Here is a 21,763-nt window from a genome sequence, read left to right as displayed (position 1 = left end):
TATGACTATACAAAAAAATAAAAATATTTAATGTCAATGAATTTATGATTATTTTGGTTATGTTTCTGTTTCAGGACCATTACCCTGATTCACTCTTATTGTTTGACGAAAGAATGACTTTGAGACAACAGCTTTTTCCTTAAAATTTTGTTTTTGAGGTTGTTTAAACTTAAAATAGTCCAGCAGGATATTATGTAAACTGTAAACAAACTGTAAAATTATAAATATTATTTTACAAGAAAAAAGTATTTCAGTCTTTCTACCTCAAAATGTAATGTTGTTTGCAGTTGTTTATTTGTAATTATTTGTCAAATGTATCATTAATGATAATTTTCACCTCCAAATTATTTTCAGTGTACTGACCCTGGAAGCTTAATTTTATCTGATCATAAAGTGTAGTCCCTATAATGCCATTATTTGTCCCATAAAGTGCAATGGTGATGATGGATATTTCCATTTAGATATAGATTATCAATGCTAAAGATTGTTATAGTTTCATATACACAACATTTGACATTATTTTGCGGTGTTCTTTCAAAGGGCAGGAAAAGAAAGGTTTCATTTATTTCAGATGGAATTTTCCCTAAATACTACACAATGTCTAAACAAACTGTGATGGTTACTTTAAATATCAGTCAGACAATCTCTTCCTTTCTAAGACATTTTGTTTAGTTTTTTCTGGAATAAGATGCATAGACCATTTTGTCAAAGGTTTTGTGACATAAGACTACGGTCAAATTAATTTCTTAACTTTGAAAATTAAGCACATTTTTTCAAGAGAAACCAAATGTTTATTTTATTATTTTTTTGCACCGAACTTTTCTCAATCTTTAGATGACTTTTAAGTCATTCAGCATTGCAGTAATGTCTATTTGAGGCACACATGGTGCAGTCTGGGTGTTGGCACGTAGCGTCTTCTGTAGGTCTCTTGCTGTCTGCTGTAATGTTTGTGGAATGGTGTGAGGTTTGTGCCCCTCTCCTGAACTTCTGCAGCACAGCAGCACCTCATTGACTTCACCCTCGATCCCACGAGAGAACACACAAGAGAACACGGCTTGAACACGTTCAAGAACTGACTTCCTGAGAGCCGAGTCACGACACACTAGGTTCAACATGAACAGTCCTGTGGAGGAAAAAAAAGAAGAGTGATCATTGGGGGAAAAAAGCCAAATGTACAAATTACAAAATATCTCAGCATCAGAACTTTCAATTATAAAAGTATCAAAACTGATCATACAACTTTAAGCACTTACCTCGAGGGGTTAACAAGCTGTAAACTTTCTTCAGAAGTGATGTTTCTACAAAGGCAGGTGGAGGGCAGCTCATGCCCAGGGTGGTGTCTTTGCTATCAACGTCAAACATGATGACATCAAAAGAATGTCCCCCTATATAAGTGCAGAAAAAAATAATACAGTAGCTACAGTAACTTAGTAGACAATTTGGTAGCGAAAAAATAGGTTATGCAGCCAAACACATAAATCCCTCTCTCTTCCACATAAAACAGATGACCAATAGATATCATGATTCTCCCACGCATTAAGAAGCATAAGAAATACAGGAGTTCATGTAGATTTATATTTTGATTAAAATCTATACATTATATGTACACAGATAAATGAGGTTGCCACATTTTTATGACATTAAAGTATTCGCCAGCTTTTTTTTTTCTTTCAAAGAGCATCAGCAAACTTTAAAGGGGGCCTCAAGATGACTTAAAATCACTTAAAATGAGAAAAAAGTAACTTTAAATGACCTAAAAACAACCCTTATTGTAATTAACTTCCTCAATAACTTTTTTTCTTTTCTCCACGGTCTTGGCCTTAGCCTAATTTTAAAATTTGTTTTCAGACCTGGAAAACCAAGGTAAATTAATAAAATTAATTGTCAAAATTGACAGTAAAACATATTTTTAAGAAACTTTATCCTTATCCAGTAAAACAAAAACTGGAAAAACATGAGGCCTTCGACTATTGTTGTGGAAAACAGGGGGTCTTGGAGTCAAAAAGGTTTAGAATTACTAAATCTAGATGTTCTCTCACCCTCACTCTCCAGTGTTTTGATGTGCTCCAGTCCATCTCCCAGTGTAACATTTAGCCTCTCGTCAGTCTGAAATCCAAACCAGGTCTGAGCCACTTCCAGCACAGCTGGGTCCAGTTCAACCACCTCCACCCGTGCACACGGCACAAAGTCATGCACAAACTGGGGTAAACCACCACCACCCAGTCCCACCAATAACACGGACACTGGGTGATCTGTTGGAAAACATGTGACAGACTAATCAGAATAGTTTTTTGTGAATTATGCAAATTGTTCAGAAGAACTGACGTTCAGCACCATAATAGTGGTCAATGTGATTCATGCGCTGTATTTCAGTCTTCTGAAGTTATACAACATCTTTGTGTAAGGAACAGACCAAAATCTACCAGTTATCAATCGTTGTATCAATGTACTGTAGTAACCAAACATGCTGTGCCATTTAGACAATTCTGGATACATGCTAGTAGAGCTGCAACAATATAACACAATTTATTAGAGGTTCTGACAAAATGTTAATTGCTGCAGTCTATTCTAGAATTATTTGTAAAAATTCAGTTTGAATGCATGATTCAATGACTTACTCATAAAGACTTAACATGAATGAATAAGCTTTTTGAACAAATCCTTGAATGAACGATTCATTGACAAATACATTTTTTTATCAGTCACTTGTCACTATCTACTGGCGGAACGATGTATTGATACAATCTTTATTTAAAGTTATGTTCAAAAGATGATTTATTTACTTTATTTTGATTGCTACCGTAGATATCAGTGTTCATATCCAAACTAAAAACTTTTATCATAGTTTTATGATAGGATTTGTGTAACAGAAATAACCATACCGTGTGGTTTAACTGTTTGTGAAGCTGTTATACCTACAGTATACATGACACCTGTTCTCTCTGGGTCAGCGGCAGTGCAAACACAGATTTAATTGTTCTGCTGTAATCGTACTTTTCAACGGTTTCATAGACCTGAATCATTGTTATTTAGGAATAAGATTACGTGGGTGTTTAAATCAAGATCGCAGTCTTTTAAAGATTAATCGTGCAGCTATACAGGCTAGATGTAAGATTTAGGGAAGAGCAAAACTGTGACTTTTTCTGTCCATTCCATAAACAAATCTATCATACTTTGCAACACATACACTACAAACTTTTATGAGGATGTTATTTATTTTTCATGTTTTTTGACAGCCCCTGGTCATTATGAACTGATGTTATATGACAACAGCTGCATAACAATTGTTTCAAAATTCCAACTTCTGTGTTCCATGAAACAAATAAAAGTACATTATATGTACATGGGTACATTATAACCTAATTTTGGGGGACATTAACTATTTTTTAAAAGTTCTGTGGTACTAGCAGCAGTAAAATTGCAAACAGAACTGTACACATGATAAATGTTGCTCTAAAGAGCCACAGTGTTTACACTCTTTAATGGCTGAACAAATTCAGAGTTACAGGATTAGTTTCGAGTTGACAAAACCAAACCATTCCAATCTGGTTTTGTTGGTACCATGATGCTGATCATCAACTTTCTTTGTCAACACAGGCTTTGATCCTGAGTTTGTGGAGCATGTGCACATGAATGTGTGACATCAGTGGCGAACAGCCAATCACATGCCTTGCAACACAGAGCAAGTGTGATTCACTTCTCCCAAGAGAGCTAACGAGATCAGAAATTCTTGTGCGAAAGGTTAAGAGATTTTAAATGCATTTACACTGAAGTACTTGTCCATGAAAGAGGACAAATAAAAGAAATTTTCTTACTCTATCAGTGCAGTTACAAGAACCTGTGAAGTTAGTTTATATAGTTGATAATATATAGCGATAGAGACTCAAACATATAAGGTCACATGTAGTCATCTTTTAAAGCGTTATCTATTGATTCTACAGCTTATTTATATTACATATGATCTGTAATATTCATTTAAAATAAATGATTTATAATAATTGTTAAACTAAAATTGCTTGTGTGTAATGGATTAATAAATTATATAAATCATATAATAATTATATAAATCATATAAAATAATTCTAAGTAATTATTATTAAAATCAGACAATTCTGTTGTTATTTTATTTTTTATTTTTTTTACTATATAGTGACCTTTAATTTGGAGAAAGATGTACCAGAGCAGGTTAGCTGTAGAGTGTAAGTTACTATGGCAATGAACGCCGCTAAAAGCCAAGCCACTTTCATGGTACCTTAAACCCAGGATTGGTGCAAACTAAACTGAAACTTGCCTGGCTAGCCAGCTAAACCGGCTTCATGGTACAGGGCCTGGGGCCTGTTTCATAAAACAAGTTTACCAAATAAGCCAGGCTTATTTGGTAAACTTGTTTTATGAAACAGGCCCCTGGTAGCCAATGTTGATATTTGAAATCACCAAAACAAACACGCCCCTACCCCAAAAGCGTCTTGCCCCTATTTTGATAGCTCCACCCCACACATAGGAACGCAACCCAGGCAACAATTAGTTCTGTGAAACAAAGCAAAACTCATTATAATCGGTGATGCTGTCTACACTGGATCCCAACAGTTAACTGCTGCCGCGTTCTATTTATGACAAATTGACACAAATTTCAAATGATTTTCAACAGTCACTTTATCGCGTCCAGTTTAGATAGACTTTAGCTGTTGCGGCGCTTCCAGTGTAGACACGGTGTAAACCTTCTTTTGTTCCACAGACGTTTTCCTCTTTTGTTTTTATCCGCCATCTCTATCTTTCTGTTGTCGCTCAGCTCGGCTAATGTCCGTCATGTGCACTGAGCGCTCTCTCCTCCGGAGTCCGGATCACGAGTAGACACGCCCCTTACTGCTGATTGGCTACAAGTTTGTTTTTGTACTGGGCCCGACTAAAAAAATACATACCCCACCTTTAATAAATGAATAGTTGTAATTTTATTAATTTATATGTTACACAACCTTTAAAAGATTTGGGGTTAGTAAGATTTTTATTTGTTTGTCTGTTTATTTATTGAAAGAAACTCATATTTATATTCAGGAAGGACAAATTAAATTGATCAAAAGTGACATTCATAATGTCACAAAATAGCTCTATTTCAAATAAATGCTGTGCTTTTTAATTTTCTATATATCAAGGAATCTTGAACAAAAGTGTATTATGGTTTCTACAAAAATTAAGCAGCACTTTACCCTTCCAGGCAACAAATAAAATCCATTTTAAAATATATTCAAATAGAAAACTGTTTTTATTTTTTTATTGGCATAGCAGTAAACAATATTTCAGGTTTTTTTTTGTTTTTTGTTTTTTTTCTGTATTTTTGGTGAAATAAATACAACCTTAGGAAACATAAAACAGCCTTCTTTCAATAAAAAAAAAAAATCGCATTGACCTCAAACTTTTGAATGGTAATGTGTACTTCAAGACTTATATTGTTGAATACATATTTAGCCAGGATATGACTATAGTATTTTAAGTACACACTACATCTTTAATTAAAAAGTTAAACGATACCATCCCTTTTGAATGTAAACGCTTTTTAATGCTAGCACACTTACCTTTATTATTGATTGCATCCATTCCTAACATGGCTAAACCCGCCACCATAACTTCATGGTGTGTACAGCAGAGAAAACCTCTGTCCACAATGCGATCTTTAACACCCGTTAAAGCAGGGGCTTCAGCAACAGAAGGTTTGGATTTTTTCTTGTTCTTCTTTTTATGAGCAGATGCTAGCAAAAGAGACCAAACACTGAAATAAATCCCCAGTTGTTCTATAAACATTGCAGAATTCAAGCACAGCAGTACCACACCTGTGGTGGCAGACCGGAGTCTGCTCTCTGACTGGACCAGCTGGGAATTGTTCATGAAGATCAGCCTGCGATAGAGGTGACCATCCTCTCCTCTCACATCCTCCACAGAATACTCTCCAGTCAAAGCACTGACCCCTCGCCCGATGACTTCCCTCCACCCCAGATCTCCTCCCACAGACAGGAACGGCACCTATACCAGAGGAATTGTGAAAGAGAGTGCATGCATGAGCAAAGAATGCGGACAAGATCAAGAGCAAATACAGAGCAATGCATGTTGTTCCTGAGCACCTGCTGATTGGCTGGCATCCCAGGAGGCACGAGTTCCATCACCATTGGAGAGAGCTCTGATTGGACAGCCTGCATGTCCTCATACTCCTGATCTCTATGCATCGCCACAATGATCAGGCGTCTAAATTTTGCACTGGACGCTAATTGAGTCCGACCTTCAGCCGAACCATATAACCAATCAGACTCACGGCCCTGAGGAACTAAAAATAAAAATAAAAATATATTAATGCAAGTAAAATTTAAATGTACTTACATTTAAATTAATCATTTGATACAATGTACTTATTGTGTACATACATGTTTTTACTTTGTACTTATATTTTTTAAAATACCTGTATGTAGTTACATCTGTAATTCATTTCTTTAATTACATTTATAATTACTCTGTTGACCCATCCCTTACACCTTAACCCACCCTTAAACCTACCCAAACCACCAAACCTGTTCCTAACCTTACCCGTATAACACCTCGATAGCAGTAAAAGTGTTTTGCAATACAATAAGTACATTGTACTTATTTTTTGATGTAAATACATAGTAGTTAAGGCCACCTAATATAAAGTGAGACCAAATTTTGTATGCAAACACACACACACACATACAGACATACAGGTGCTGGTCATATAATTAGAATATCATCAAAAGTTGATTTATTTCACTAATTCCATTCAAAAAGTGAAACTTGTATATTATATTCATTCATTACACACAGACTGATATATTTCAAATGTTTATTTCTTTTAATTTTGATGATTAGAGCTTACAGCTCATGAAAGTCAAAAATCAGTATCTCAAAATATTAGAATATTACTTAAGACCAATACAAAGAAAGGATTTTTAGAAATCTTGGCCAACTGAAAAGTATGAAAATGAAAAGTATGAGCATGTACAGCACTCAATACTTAGTTGGGGCTCCTTTTGCCTGAATTACTGCAGCAATGCGGCGTGGCATGGAGTCGATCAGTCTGTGGCACTGCTCAGGTGTTATGAGAGCCCAGGTTGCTCTGATATTGGCCTTCAGCTCATCTGCATTGTTGGATATGGTGTCTCTCATCTTCCTCTTGACAATACCCCATAGATTCTCTATGGGGTTCAGGTCAGGCGAGTTTGCTGGCCAATCAAGCACAGTAACACCATGGTCATTGAACCAGCTTTTGGTACCTTTGGCAGTGTGGGCAGGTGCCAAGTCCTGCTGGAAAATGAAATCAGCATCTCCATAAAGCTTGTCAACAGAAGGAAGCATGAAGTGCTCTAAAATTTCCTGGTAGATGGCTGCGTTGACTGTGGACTTCAGAAAACACAGTGGACCAACACCAGCAGATGACATGGCAGCCCAAATCATCACTGACTGTGGAAACTTCACACTGGACTTCAAGCAACATGGATTCTGTGCCTCTCCACTCTTCCTTCAGACTCTGGGACCTTGATTTCCAAATGAAATGTAAAATTTACTTTCATCTGAAAAGAGGACTTTGGACCACTGAGCAACAGTCCAGTTATTTTTCTCCACAGCCCAGGTAAGACGCTTCTGACGTTGTCTGTGGTTCAGGAGTGGCTTGGTAGCTCTTTTCCTGAAGACGTCTGAGCGTGGTGACTCTTGATGCACTGACTCCAGCTTCAGTTCTCTGCTTGTGAAGCTCTCCCAAGTGTTTGAATCAGCTTTGCTTGACTGTATTCTCAAGCTTGCGGTCATCCCTGTTGCTTGTGCACCTTTTCCTACCCAAATTCTTCCTTCCAGTCAACTTTGCATTTAATATGCTTTGATACAGCACTCTGTAAACAGCCACACCTTTCAGTAATGACCTTCTGTGACTTACCCTCTTTGTGGAGGGTGTCAATGTTCGTCTTCTGGATCATTGCCAAGTCAGCAGTCTTCTCCATTATTGTGGTTTCAAAGAACAAGAGATACCCAGAATTTATACTGTATGGTCATTTATTCAAACTCAAATGTAAATATTCTAATATTTTGAGATACTGACTTTTGACTTTCATGAGCTGTAAGCTTTAATCATCAAAATTAAAAGAAATAAACATTTGAAATATATCAGTCTGTGTGTAATGAATGAATATAATATACAAGTTTCACGTTTTGAATGGAATTAGTGAAATAAATCAACTTTTTGATGATATTCTAATTATATGACCAGCACCTGTATATATATATTTTATATATATATTTATATATATCAATCTGCAATCCATACTTGAAAAACTAAGCCAAATCAAAGTCAACCAACAGAATCATGCAAAATAAATAAATAAATTCACCTTGAAAAATAAATTTAAAGTGTGTTATTAGTATGTGTACATGCATATTCATATATGCTATTGAAGGTGTAACAAAAGTATGCTATTACTTTTTATTCTTTGGTTATACCACATGGTTAAATATATAATTGCTTAAAGGGATAGTTCACCCAAAAATGAAAATTCTGTCATTAATTACTCACCCTTGTGTCGTTCCAAACCCGTAAGACCTTCGTTCATCTTCGGAACACAAATTAAGATATTTTTGATGAAATCCAAGAGCTTTTTGACCCTCCCATAGACAGCAATGCAACTGACACGTTCAAGACCCAGAAAGGTAGTGAGGACATCGTTAAAATAGTCCATGTGACATCAGTGGTTCGACTTTAATTTTATGAAGCTATGAGAATACTTTATGTGCACAAAGAAAACAAACATTTCTGCCTATGCAGGGTCAGAAATCTCTCGGATTTTATCAAAAATATCTTAATTTGTGTTCTAAAGATGAACAAAGGTCTTACGGGTTTGAATCAACATGAGGGTGAGTAATTAATGACAGAATTTCATTTTTGGGAGAACTATTCTTTTAATTCTGCAGTTAACCAATAAGATTCAAGAATTCAGATTGCATGTATATTTGAAATAGTGTGCAACAGTGCCTGCCCACATTCTTCATTTAAGAGTTAACAGCCATGAACCAAACCAAACAGCTACAAAGGTGAATCACAATATTACAAACTGATTAGTTTGATGTGAGGCAAAGAAGTATTTGAAAACTGGTCAAAAAGGCAAAGGTACAAAACTGGCTACGATATGATGAAGCCTTGCAAATGAATAAAATGTTCTTTTGGCTTAAATTGCTTATTTCAATTCACTAATTGGTAGAAATTTCATAGCAAAATCATGGGTAATGCAGTGTTTAACTATGACTGTTAAAACACAATTATTTAAGAAAAAAAAGTTGAAATAACACAGGCTGATGGCTGCAACAACCACTGATTAACAACCTCACAGCTCACAGTAGAACTGTCTTGAACAGTTTATAAGTTGCCATTAGAAATCAGTTCTGCTATGGAGAAAATGAATGGGATTTTTACTTCCGGAATCCAACTGTTGCACTCTGTATATAGGTAAATATACTTGGCCTATGACAGTGATCTTCACAATGAAAAGGCAAAAGAACCAAATGCTCACCGATAAAGATGGCGAAGTGATTACTCCGTGGCAGCTTGGCAGAAGGAAGGCTATCCTGCACTGTCAGAGTGTATCGCGGGCGGCCGGTGGCTACATGGCACAGCGTGAGGGACGGTGTGCTGCTAGCATCTGTTCCACCTCTGAGCTTATGCAGCATTAGATTGTAGGCCTGTCTCTCCTTCACAGCGGACAACAGCTCCGGTACTGATGCAAGTCTAGTGGGAGCGCCATCCTCTCCCTGACACAACTCCAGCACTGCAAACGGAGGCGCTTGGCGGAATTTGGTGCAGACCAGAACGAATACAGGGAGGGCAAAGGAGGAATCAGACTCTTCCTTCTGCTGTCCGCTAAGACAATGAATTCGTACAGCCCAGCCCTGGACGAAATGTTCCACAGCCAGCTTTATGACGTGCTCCTGGGCTAAAGTTACGCAGACATACCGCCCCCCCACAGCCAAAACTCTGCCAACTTCTACCAGCATCTTGCCTGCAAGTGCACCGTCCTCTTCTGAAGCCATGGCATCGAGTGTGCCTTTATCCAGAGCTGCCTGAAAGCTCCCGCTCTCAAAGCCTGTCTGGGTGGCATCCAGCTGTTGGAAGGTCAGGTCAGGACGGCGCTCTGTGTTCCGCTGGCTCATGTGCGACACCACCGTCTCGCTGATGTCAATGTTGGTTAACTGATGGTAGCCAACATCATAGAGCTGTTCACTCAGCTCGGAGTTACCACAGCCCACCACCAACACCTGCAGCAGAGAACAAGAGTTACAATTCTGAGTTTGCATATCTCTAGTACAATCTACAAGATGTTTATTATTACTTTTATGTATCATAAAAAAATGCATTTCTATTTTGGTTTCTTTATTGGCTATTAAAAAATAGTTCAATCATTATTTACTGAAAATATGATATCCTATTACTGATATCCTAGCTCTTCTTAACATGCTTATGAAGAAATTACAGAATTATCAAAAGAATCATTCTGTAGAATCAGATTTTCAATGAATCAGTTGTTCTAGTTCACAAAACTGGCTTAGAAACTTGTTTGAACCATTTTAATCATAAATATTTAATAATATATGGTACTTTTACAGCATTTGCACGTGTGAAAACATTAGACAACTGCGTAGAACAGATCAACCAGCACAATTCTTCAAAATTTCTCAATTTTGTGTTCCAAAGAGGAAAGAAAGTAATGTTTGAAATGAAAGGAATTAGGAAATAATATACATTTTTTAAAAGTTCAAAAGTTACAGGTTGGCATTTGACAAGAAAATACAGTAAAAAAAAAAAGCTGAAACTGTGAAATATCATTGCTATTTAAAACAACAGGATTCTAATTTAATATATTTTTTAATCCTGTGATGCAAAGCTGAATCTTTAGCATCATTACTTCAGTCTTCAGGGTCACATGATCCTTCAGAAATTATTCTAATATGCTGATTTGCAGCCTAAGAAACAGTCTTTGTTACCTTATCACGATGTTTAATGTATTTATGCAGTACACCGCAGAGGGAGTTGTAGTCTCCGTACCACTCGAAAGCCTTCTCTCCTCTTTTACGGAAAAAGCGCTCCCAGTAGTCCGCAGAGCTGAACTCCTCAGCGGTGCGAGGCAGTAAACTCATGCTTATGGATCAGATCCTCCAACTCCGTCTCAAATCGGATTTTTCAGATGAATTATAACCTTTTTCCCAAGCTGATAAAACTACTTTACTAAGTACTTTATTGGGCAAATAAGAGTGAAATTATTTCTATTCTGCAGTCGTTGACATGTAATGATACTCTCCCACATGTTTTGCACTTTCCACCCGGAGTGATTTTACAGAAGGACGACACAGAGCATCCAGCGATTGGTCAGTGTGTGAGGAGGGCGTGTCTATAGTGTAGTGAAAACGTTTCCTGATTGGTGGAAGTTTTAGATCAATGAACACGATTGGTTTATGGTGTGACAGAGCCGAGTGTTTTACAGTTCCGACAGTGAGTTGTTGTATGACCGAAACAGGCTGAAGCATGGCAGTACCTACCGGCAGAGCTGTGGTGTTCGTTACCGGGAACGCGAAAAAACTGGAAGAGGTGGGAGTGCGGCTTGTTTGAAAACATTGATTCAGCCACAAATCATCCAATTTAAACACAATGTAGAACAAAATGTGAATAAGTGTCTTTACTTGTCTTGAATGAATAGTCTCTGCTCACATGCCATGAAACACTACGATTTGTTTTGAGAAGCTTCATAAATAGTGAAATGTCCAGTAATCACTTCTCACTCCTAAATAAACGCCTAGCTGGTTAGTGGTTTATATAGTCTTAAAGATGATTTTTAGATTCAAGTTGACTTCATGCACACGTTTGAGCTATCTGTATAAATGGGCTACTAAACACGGCCTGAATTATTATTTATGCATTTAGAGCATAAATGAGATTTTGCAACCCTGATATCCAAATGTGGGGCTTGTCTAAATGCAGATTAATACCATGAACTTGTCATTTTCTTACAATAAACGGCAAAATAAACATTACATGGTGTAGACAAAAGTTTGACTGGAATGAGTCAAAATTTGGGTTAAAATAAAACTTTGTAAAAAGGTTAAGCACAAAATGTGAACACAAAGTAATATTATGTTATCAAAAAAAAATTTAAAAAAAATTCAGGGCTGCAAAACAATTAATCGCGATTAATCGCATTCAAAATAAAAGTTTATGTTTACATACTATATGTGTGTGTACTGTGTATATTCATTATGTATATATTAATACTCACACATATGTATATATTTTAAAAATATTTTGTATGTGTATATGTATTTACACTTGTACATAATTTATATTATATATAAATTATTATATTATATATTTTATATATAAATCTGTGTGTGTGTGTGTGTGTTTATTTATACACAATAAATATACACAATACACACACATATTGTATGTAAACAAACTTTTATTTTGAATGCGATTAATCACGATTAATTGTTTTGCAGCCCTAAAATTATTTTACTTGTTGAATCTGCCTGTCAATCTAATAATCTCTTGTTCAAACAGGTAGTTCAGATCCTTGGTGACAAATTTCCCTACAAACTGATTTCTAAGAAGATTGACTGTAAGTACTTGGCTATTATTCTTCTGCTTTGTGGACTCACAATATCAAGCATGCTGTTGCTGTATTTGTAATGTGATTATGTCTTCTCTTGCAGTGCCTGAATATCAAGGGGAACCAGATGATATTTCTATACAGAAGTGTCAAGAAGCTGCAACGCAGGTTTGTAAATTGCGCACCTTTTTTTACTCTGTTTCCTCGGTTGATGCCTCAAACATGATGTTATGTGTTTTGTGTGAAGGTGGATGGGCCAGTGCTGGTAGAGGACACCTGTCTGTGCTTCAGGGCACTAGGAGGACTACCAGGACCTTACATGTGAGTCTGGCTCCTTTAAATTCTGTAAATATAAAACAGTGATATGGTGTAAGTATACTGCACAGTGCATTAAATTATTTTATGTTTTTCACTCTTCACAGAAAATGGTTCTTGGATAAACTGAAGCCAGAGGGTAAGACACTTTAATAAAGATTTAGGTTACTACTGAATATTGTTATTTTAGGTTAATTGTCAGTCATTATTATTATTATTATTATTATTATTATTTTTTTTTTAAGTTTTAGCTTTAGTTCAGTTTTAGTTGTTATTCTTTCTGTGTTGGTAATCATAGTGCTTAAACTAAACTTTAACTAAATGTTTAAAAGTATGTTTAACACTTAATATTATTATTTTATGTCATTTTTATTTCAGCTTTATTTCTTAAGAAGCCATATTTAGTGCAGCGGCAAAAAAATTAGTATTATGCACACTGAGCTGTTTTCTTCATGTTTGCAGGATTGTATAAATTGCTAGCAGGTTTTGAGGATAAATCAGCCTGGGCTCTGTGTACATTTGCTTTCTGTGCTGGAAAAGATGAGCCAGTTCAGCTGTTCAGAGGAAGAACCGAGGTGAGCATGTTTATTTACTGTCTCATCAGGGCCATGGTGAAGTGGTTTTTACATTGATCTTTGGTGCTCATACAGGCAATGCAAGATTGAAACTCTCATTATTTCTCTCATCTTGTTTCCCCTCTCATTTTCTGTTTCCACAATGAAATCAATAAATTGAATCCATTGACAGATGTACAATATATAATCACCACAAATGTATAATGTACATTACTGCTCAGAACTATGTTTTAATGTTTTTGAAAAGGTTTGTTATGCTCAAGAAGGCTGCATTTATTTGATCAAAAATAGTAAAAACAGTATTACAGTTTTAAGTAACTTCTTCTATATGAATATATTTTAAAATGCAATTTATTCCATTGTGGCAAAGCTGAATTTTCAGCATCATTACTCAGGTCTTCAGTGTCACATGATCCTTCAGAAATCATTCTAATATGTCGATTTGGTGCTCAAAAACATTTCTTATCAATGTTGAAAACAGTTGTGCTTGATTAATAGAAAAGTGTTATAGAATAGAAATCTATTGCAACATTATAAATGCCTTTATTGTCACTTTTGATCAGTTATTGCATCCTTGCTAAATAAAAGCATTCATTTCTTTAAAAAAAATAAAAAAATCATACTGACCCGAAACAGATATTATTGCATAGTATCATAATATATATGAACGGTGTACCATGCAGGTTTTAATTCCTACCTCCAACATTTCTAATCATTTTTTCAGGGCCGTATTGTTGAGCCTAGGGGCCCAAGGGATTTTGGCTGGGATCCTTGTTTTCAGCCTGATGGTTTTGAAAAAACGTGAGTATCTTTTCGTAACTTTGCAGTTGTGTTTCTCAGGTATTACCAGGAGGTGACAGTATTGGACAAAGTAGATCCTCTGAAAAGCCCAAATCTACAAATATTTCTGAAAGAATTTTCCTACAGTCCATGTGATCACATTATAAGAATACATGTTGTAAAATGCTTTATAAAAAAATAGTTTTACTCATCCTCAGACAATGAAACATTGACAAGGAATCAAAAGCATTTAGTAAATTTCTGGCAACAATAGGTTAAAATGAATGCCAAATAAATTTGTCAGATAAAATTAGCACTTAAAGCACTTTTCATTTTGATAGTGATTTTGTTTTTCTCATTCCTCTGTGCTGTGTTTCTGTGGGCAGTTATGCTGAGCTCCCTAAAGAAGTGAAGAACAGCATCTCCCATCGGTACCGTGCCCTGGCAGCCTTGTCGGAACACTTCTCCAAGCTTAACGACGCACCAGAGACCAAGCGCGTGAAACACCAAGACTGAGTACTGTTCTCTTTCCAAGCAGATTCAGCCAATCGGAGCTCAGTTTTGTTTGTCAGGCTCTGGCTCAAATCAAAGCACTAATGTGCTGCTCATAAACGGTTTCAAATGTACTCCATCCTTATTGTCTTTTAAATAAATGATTTGTTTATAAGAATCATAGTACATCTGCATCTTTAATTTTCACAATTAATTTAAATTAGTAAGTTATCATTAGCCATGGTAATTACAATTGGTTTTATATATATCCGAGACCCGAAACACCTCTTTACCTTTTCAGACCAGTATGAGTGGGGAACAGGTGAGTTTCTGTCTTACTATCTCTATAATTAACCATTTAGATGTTTTCAAAAAGTGACCCTACTACAGTGTCAGTGAAATTCACAACAAGTGCTGTAAAACTGTTAACATGATTGATTAGTTCAAAAATCAGGAGTGACATGGCTGTTTCAGGTCTCGGGAGACCAGCATAAATTGACCGACAGTGCCATCTGCTGTTTTTGGAAAAGAAAGTTGCTCAATTGCACGTGTGAGAAAATCAACCTGCACGCATTTGTGAGAAAATTAAGCCAAGTTTCATCATAAAAAGGCAAAGGAATCTCACAGTTGCAACACACAATACATATATTTGTCCATACCTCTGCATTTTCTCTCAAATAGAGTTTTGTATTTGCAAATCACTTTGCGTTTGTTTGCAAGTCGAGTTTTTCTTTGCAAAGCAGATTGTGTTTATTTGCAAAACACTGGATTTGTTTGATGAATATTGGCACAAAAATCGCTCCATAGTCCCCATTTGGTTTTCTTAGTAAACGTGTGTGTGTGTGTGTGTGTGTGTGAGAGAGAGAGAGAGAGAGAGAGAGAGCACAGAGCAGGTCTGAGGATAGATACGTGGGGAATTCAGTGTCATAAATCTTCAGGATGTTCCTGTGACACCTCCTGTTTGTTCATATGCCCTCTGTGCAGGGGGGATGTGACTCTGTATTACAGTTATATCATCTACTGTTTGTGTTTCTCATTATTAATGGCATGCAGGCAGTGTTTGCACTGCTGTTTCTTGCATTCTCTCTCTCATTCATTCACTCACTCACTCGCTCGCTCACTTTCTCTTCCTTTCCCTCGTGACAAAGAAGCCTTTATTGGTAACACATGCATATGGATGCATCTGATTCAGAAAGCAGCCTCCCACTATTCTCAAAGAAGGTTCTAGAACATACTTTAGTTGGGGAAAAAATATGTAATATCCTTGCTATTGTTCGTAGGCGTTTGGGAGTAATGGCTGCTGAAAATTCAACATTGCATTACAGGGAAAAAGTGCATTTTAAAATAATTTAAAATAGAAAACAGTTCATATTAAATTGTAATAATATTTCACAGTATTACAGTTTTTAAATGCAGCTTTAAGAAACTTATTTTAAAGCATTAAAAAATCTTTTGAACTGTAGCGTATGCGTGATAATATTTGCATGTGATATGCGTGTTACTGACAGACATAACTCAGGCTCACTCACAGTACCATAAATGCTTGTATAAGAATAGGAGCAATAAACTGCTTTTGGTCTGCATAACCTCTAGTTCAAGGTCTCTGACTTGATCCGTTCAGTTTTTTTAATGGGTGCAACATCAAGTACCTAATGTTAAATTCATCAGAAAGTTGAATATAGTCACTAAGCTACAAACCATTAGGACTATAAAGCAAACATTTTAAATGTATTACCCTGGAGCATGTCTTCCAGGCTCAAATTTCAAACCAAAAAAATAGTTGTTTTTACTCATTCAGAGGCCTTTTACAATGGATATGCACCCAAATTTCGTTCGGAGCGCTGTGGAGGGAAAGAATTTTTAAAAGCACCTGAGGTTTGAATTCCTCATGGTTGCACAGAATGATTGGGATGCAAACAACTGCTGAGAGAACTGAGAGCAAATGTCTAGGGAAAATGTCTCCGGTATTCAGGAGCCCATGCAAACTGTCTATGTCCAAACCACATCAAAACACGGGCCACGTCCCTGTCCCAGCTCCTGCTGGGCTTATGGGAGTGAGCCCATAAAGATCAAGGAGTGGTATCTATGGAAAACAAAGAAAGACGGTGAGAAATAGGCACCTTATGACCCACAATTATACACAACAACATTCCTCAACTCCTAATCGTGTGGAAATGCTTTTGTCTAACACTTTTCGAGTTCACAATGTGTAAACATGTTGTTGGATGTCTGTCTAGTGGGTAAAACAAGTGAAAAAACATCCTGTAGTCATTAATACTTGTTATACAACCAAGACTATGAGCTGTCTGGAGAACTACACAATTATTTTCTAAATGGCCTTTGGGTATTTTTAAAAATGATATGTGCAGTTTTGGTTGATGCACATTAACAGTTTTGTTTTGCCAATGTAAAATATTATTCAATAATATATTACAATAATATATTAAGTTTGGGGTTGGTAAGATTTTTTAATGTTTTCAAAGCAGTGCCTTCTGCTCACCAGGCTGATTTAATCAAAAAACAGTAAAAACTGTAATATTGTGACATTATATTGCAATTTAAAATAGCTGTTCCTTTTTAATATATTTTAAAATGTAATTTATTCCTGTGATGCAAAGCTGAATTTATTAGCATAATTTCTCCAGTCTTCAGTGTCACATGATCCTTCAGAAATCATTCTAATATGCTGATTTGCTGCTCAAGTAACATTTCTAATTATTATCAATGCTGAAAACAGTTATGCTGCTTAATATTTTGAGGAAACTGACACTTTTTTCAGGATTATCTGATGAACAGAAAGTTCAAAAGAACAGCATTTACTGGAAATAGAAATCTTTAACCTTCTAAATGTCTTTACTGTCACTTTTGATCAATTTAATTCATCTTTGTTGGAAAGTATTAATTTCTTGCTCAAAAACAAATCTTACTGACCACAAACCTTTGAACAGTAGCATATATAGATATAAATATACTGTCCATTCAATCAAGACTACAGAGTCTCATATGCTCTAATGGACCTTTAACTTCACACGTGAGAAAGTGATCACTAATCGTGCGGGTGAATGAGGCCATAAACTGCACTCTTACTCTGCAAGATGTCCCATAAAGTGCAGGAATCCAGTTTAAAATGTTATAATCGACCGCAGCATCTTTGCAGTGACCCATCAGGAGGCCTTCACGAACACCTGGCGTTCTCCTCTTCATCTACAGCGGGGCATTTTTGTGGCGTAGCACCTACGGATCTGGTGGAATGATTGGACACACAGTTCCTGTTTAGGGAAAACGTGTTTATTGCCTTGTTGACTAGACAGCAGCAGGTGATCCAGTGTTTCACGAACATTGTTTAAGGCGGTTTAAAGGGTGAAGTGAAAAGTGAGGCTTGTGCCAGAGTTAACAAATGACAGAACAAAGATACATGAGAAAGCTTTGTTTTTGCCATATTCGGTGGAGTCCAAAGTGACACCCAATGTATCTAAAAAAACTAATTAAAAAAAACCCTGGAAATAATTTTTTTTTTTTGAGGATTTGCGCTATTTTGAAAACTAAGTAGATCTAAAAAAAGGGTAAATTATTTATTTATTTTACAAACATCAAAGTTCATGCAGTTCAAGTTCTGCTGTCATGAATGCAAAAGTATGATGTAATAAATATTGAAATTAAATTTCATTTTTAATTAAACTTTGTACTGAAATTATTATGCTGAGTACATAATGTGCAGTGTAATCAAATATATTTAAATTACAAAATGCAAAGTAGAAACAATGATCTCAGATTTTTGGACAATGAAGATATGTTTTCACACCCTGATGAATAAGATATGTGTAAATTAAAAGAATAGTTTACCCAAAAATTTAAATTTGCTAAAGATTTACTCAGGCCATCCAGCTTGTAGATGAGTTTGGTTTTTCATCAGATTTCAACAGATTTGGAGAAATTTAGCATTACATCACTTGCTCACCAATGGATCCTCTGCAGTGAATGGGTGCCGTCAGAATGAGAGTCCAAACAGTTGATAAAAAACATTTGTTTAGAGCTTTTTTTTTGGATTGTTTCACTTGTACATTTATAAACACTTTATCTGTGCATAATTCTCTCCTGTTTCAGACAAGATTACTTTTTCACTGGAGGAAGCAATATTATAGATAGAGGACTCGTATTTTAACTGTTTAAAGTTTAAAAATATATATTTTAATGATGCATTTGTTTGCAAAATTTTCATTTTTGGGTGAACTATTCCTTTAACTGTAAAGAACACTAAACTAAAACTCATCATGGTGCACTTATGGTCTTGAAAACACATGTAATACTAAGTAAAATGGCAGCATCCTCTGTGGACACCATTCGGAAGTAAATTTGACCTCTGGTGAACTCTAATCTTCAGGACACATGGCAGGTGTTTAAAGTCTTCATGACAGTAGGTCAACACCTCACTGGGAAAGACTGATGCTTCCTGCTCCATCGCATTCAGCAGCACAGCAATGACTAATGCATCCGGAGACAGGGATGCTTGATTGAGGTCTGTTCTGTAGTCAAGGTCGGTTTGAGATTGATCAACTGCACCGGGAGTAAAGGAAACTGCGGAGGGAGAGAGAGAAAACAGGGCACGTTTTGACCTTTTGTCATGAAAACCATCTTGGACAAAGATTTAAAGTTCTGTGTGGCCCAATCACATCGCATTACCCTGGACAATTACTAGGGAGATAAAATATTTGTTAATAGTTTGTAATATTGTTATGATATTTGTAATATCTAATATTGTTGTTAATAATATTTGATAAAGTATTTGTTCACTTCATTCAGTAAAATGATGCAACAATGTTCATAATGAAGAAAAAGGCCTCAGTAAAAGAATTCACTTCTTTTTTCTTATTAGGCCTAAAAATATTTTTACAAAACTGCTTCACTCCTTATTAATATTTAAAAATCTCTTGTCCACCAAATCAAAGTCATGATGTGTGACCAACTCAGTTGGTGCAATCAAGATGTGCAGACCAAAAATTCATTATACATTCATGCATACATTCAAAGAAGTACAATTATTATTTTCAAGTTTTACCTATTTATTATCTATCTTTTGCCTATATCTTTCTTGTATTACCTTGTTTGTTATTTCTTTATGATCAGGGCCTTCATGTGAATTTAATTTATTATGTGAGGACAAGAAAGACATAAAACTATCACAACTATAGGAAACAGGTTGCCTGGGAAAACACTCAGTTAGAAACTGTAGCTGTCATCAGACATAAATATTACTTTGCAGAATCTGAATCAAGAGCTGCATTATTATCACAATAATCCACATAACTCCAGTCAATCAGTTGGCATCTTGTGAAGTGAAAATATGCATGTTTGTAAGAAACAAATCCATCATTACGGACTGGCATTTTGATAAGACTTTTTTAACTTCAAACTAAAATATGAGTCCTCTATCCATAATATTGATTTCTCCAATCAAAGTCATCTCAAAAGCAAACGAATACAGTCTAAAACAGTTCTAAACAAATATGTCTGTGGATTTTGATTTGTGAGGACAACAGTGAATGGACTTTTTCACTGGAGGAAGCAGCTTTTCTTGTGGACTGGAGTCAGTTTATCAGCTGTTTGGACTCTCATTCTGACGGCACCCATTCACTGCAGAGGATCCACTGGTGAGCAATTGATGTAATGCTAAATTTTTCCAAATCTGTCGCAGATACAAACTCATCTACATATTAAATTGGAGGGTGAGAACAGTTTTTGGTTGAAATTTTCTTTTAAGCTAAAGGAAAATGAGAAATGTTGCCTAATAGTTAACAATATTAACCTTGATGTGTATAACCAGGATAGTATGGAGGTCTACCCAAGTGCTCGTGGGACTCATCTGTCACAGGTTTTACCACTCATCCATCAGCCTTGCACCATTCACTCCTGTCGTTTATAACCCTTTAGCCAAGTCTGGATTCCCGATGAGCAGCATCCCATCAACCACCATTCCATATACATCCCATATGAAATGTTCAAATGTTCATCTAGAGGCCTTAACTAAATCTTCTGTGACTGTATCTCTCCTACTCTCAGGACGTCTGCTCATCTCATCAAGACAACAGGGCAGTTTATTTTAGCCGTTTTCAACATGCACCAAACCCTGGACTCTGACTGAGTGAATAAACATTAGGATCAACAGACAGATAAATATTCCCTTTTAGTGACATTTGAAGTCAAAGGTCATAAATTTGTTTCTTCATAAATTTTTGAATATATTTCTTGGGTGTAATGATCTGTGAATTGATGATATGTATGTAAGCCATTGCTTCTTTTAGTTGCTAAGCATGTTCCTTCCATCATAAGGAAAGATGTTAGAGGTTAAACTGGACAAATGGAAAGTCAAAGTTTGAGAGCACAGTTTTATAACCCACCTGAATTATGAACTGAACTGAAGAATTTAATTAACCTGAAGGTCAAAGGTCACAGCAAAGTAAGACAGTTGAGTCTTTGTAAACAGGGAAGGTTAAGAAATATCCTGCTATTTCTTAGAAATAGATTACTGTACAGTTCCACGTGCTTTTTCTTTTGTTAAAAATATTGCTGTTTCGATTCGAATAGCAAACATCTTGAGCCCAGTGACTTGGAATACTCTGAGTGGAATATTCAAAGTCATCCTTGGCTTTCTCACTGTTTATTTCCTGATATTTCTCATCAGTTTTCCATATCCTTCAATGTCTCACAGGAATCTGAAAATGAAACAATTGACAAAAGTCTTAGGGAGTAAGTATATACACAGATTTGTATTGTCTTATTTGAATTGCTTTTATGGTGCAGCACATTGGTCAACCCATGGTTGTTTTTAATAGTGCTATATAAATAAAATTGACATTGACATTGACAGATCTTTGCACACTCAACCTGTTGTCCAGCTAAAATAGACCAGACCAGATTTGTGCTCAAAAGACACATGCAAAAGAAATTTCACTTTTATGTCTG

The 21,763-nt window shown here is 36.0% G+C and overlaps 2 protein-coding genes across 3 annotated transcripts; one reads left to right on the top strand and one right to left on the bottom strand.

Moving 5' to 3' along the window:
• Positions 1-304: 304 nt before the first annotated feature.
• On the bottom strand, positions 305-11,375 carry mettl13 (methyltransferase 13, eEF1A lysine and N-terminal methyltransferase). 2 transcript variants are annotated; one of them, XM_058754820.1, is made up of 8 exons: positions 11,023-11,374; positions 9,555-10,296; positions 6,114-6,313; positions 5,826-6,015; positions 5,571-5,744; positions 2,040-2,252; positions 1,254-1,385; positions 322-1,123 (listed from the first exon to the last, which is right to left on the bottom strand). In XM_058754820.1, exons 1-8 carry the CDS (start codon positions 11,173-11,175, stop codon positions 831-833), a joined length of 2,097 nt encoding a protein of 698 aa, XP_058610803.1. In that variant the 5' UTR covers positions 11,176-11,374; the 3' UTR covers positions 322-830. The 2 variants fall into 2 exon arrangements, with proteins under 2 accessions (XP_058610804.1, XP_058610803.1); XM_058754821.1 differs by lacking the exon at positions 5,571-5,744 and having other exon boundaries at positions 305-1,123; positions 11,023-11,375.
• Positions 11,376-11,484: 109 nt separating this feature from the next.
• itpa (inosine triphosphatase (nucleoside triphosphate pyrophosphatase)) lies at positions 11,485-14,986 on the top strand. The gene is made up of 8 exons (XM_058756198.1): positions 11,485-11,623; positions 12,593-12,650; positions 12,745-12,809; positions 12,889-12,962; positions 13,064-13,095; positions 13,419-13,531; positions 14,256-14,332; positions 14,698-14,986. Exons 1-8 carry the CDS (start codon positions 11,561-11,563, stop codon positions 14,825-14,827), a joined length of 612 nt encoding a protein of 203 aa, XP_058612181.1. The 5' UTR covers positions 11,485-11,560; the 3' UTR covers positions 14,828-14,986.
• Positions 14,987-21,763: the final 6,777 nt, after the last annotated feature.

Source organism: Onychostoma macrolepis, chromosome 20 (assembly GCF_012432095.1).
Source record: "Onychostoma macrolepis isolate SWU-2019 chromosome 20, ASM1243209v1, whole genome shotgun sequence".
NCBI lineage: Eukaryota > Metazoa > Chordata > Actinopteri > Cypriniformes > Cyprinidae > Onychostoma > Onychostoma macrolepis.
Note: the sequence above shows the minus strand (reverse complement) of the source record. Positions and strands in the feature narration are given on the sequence as shown.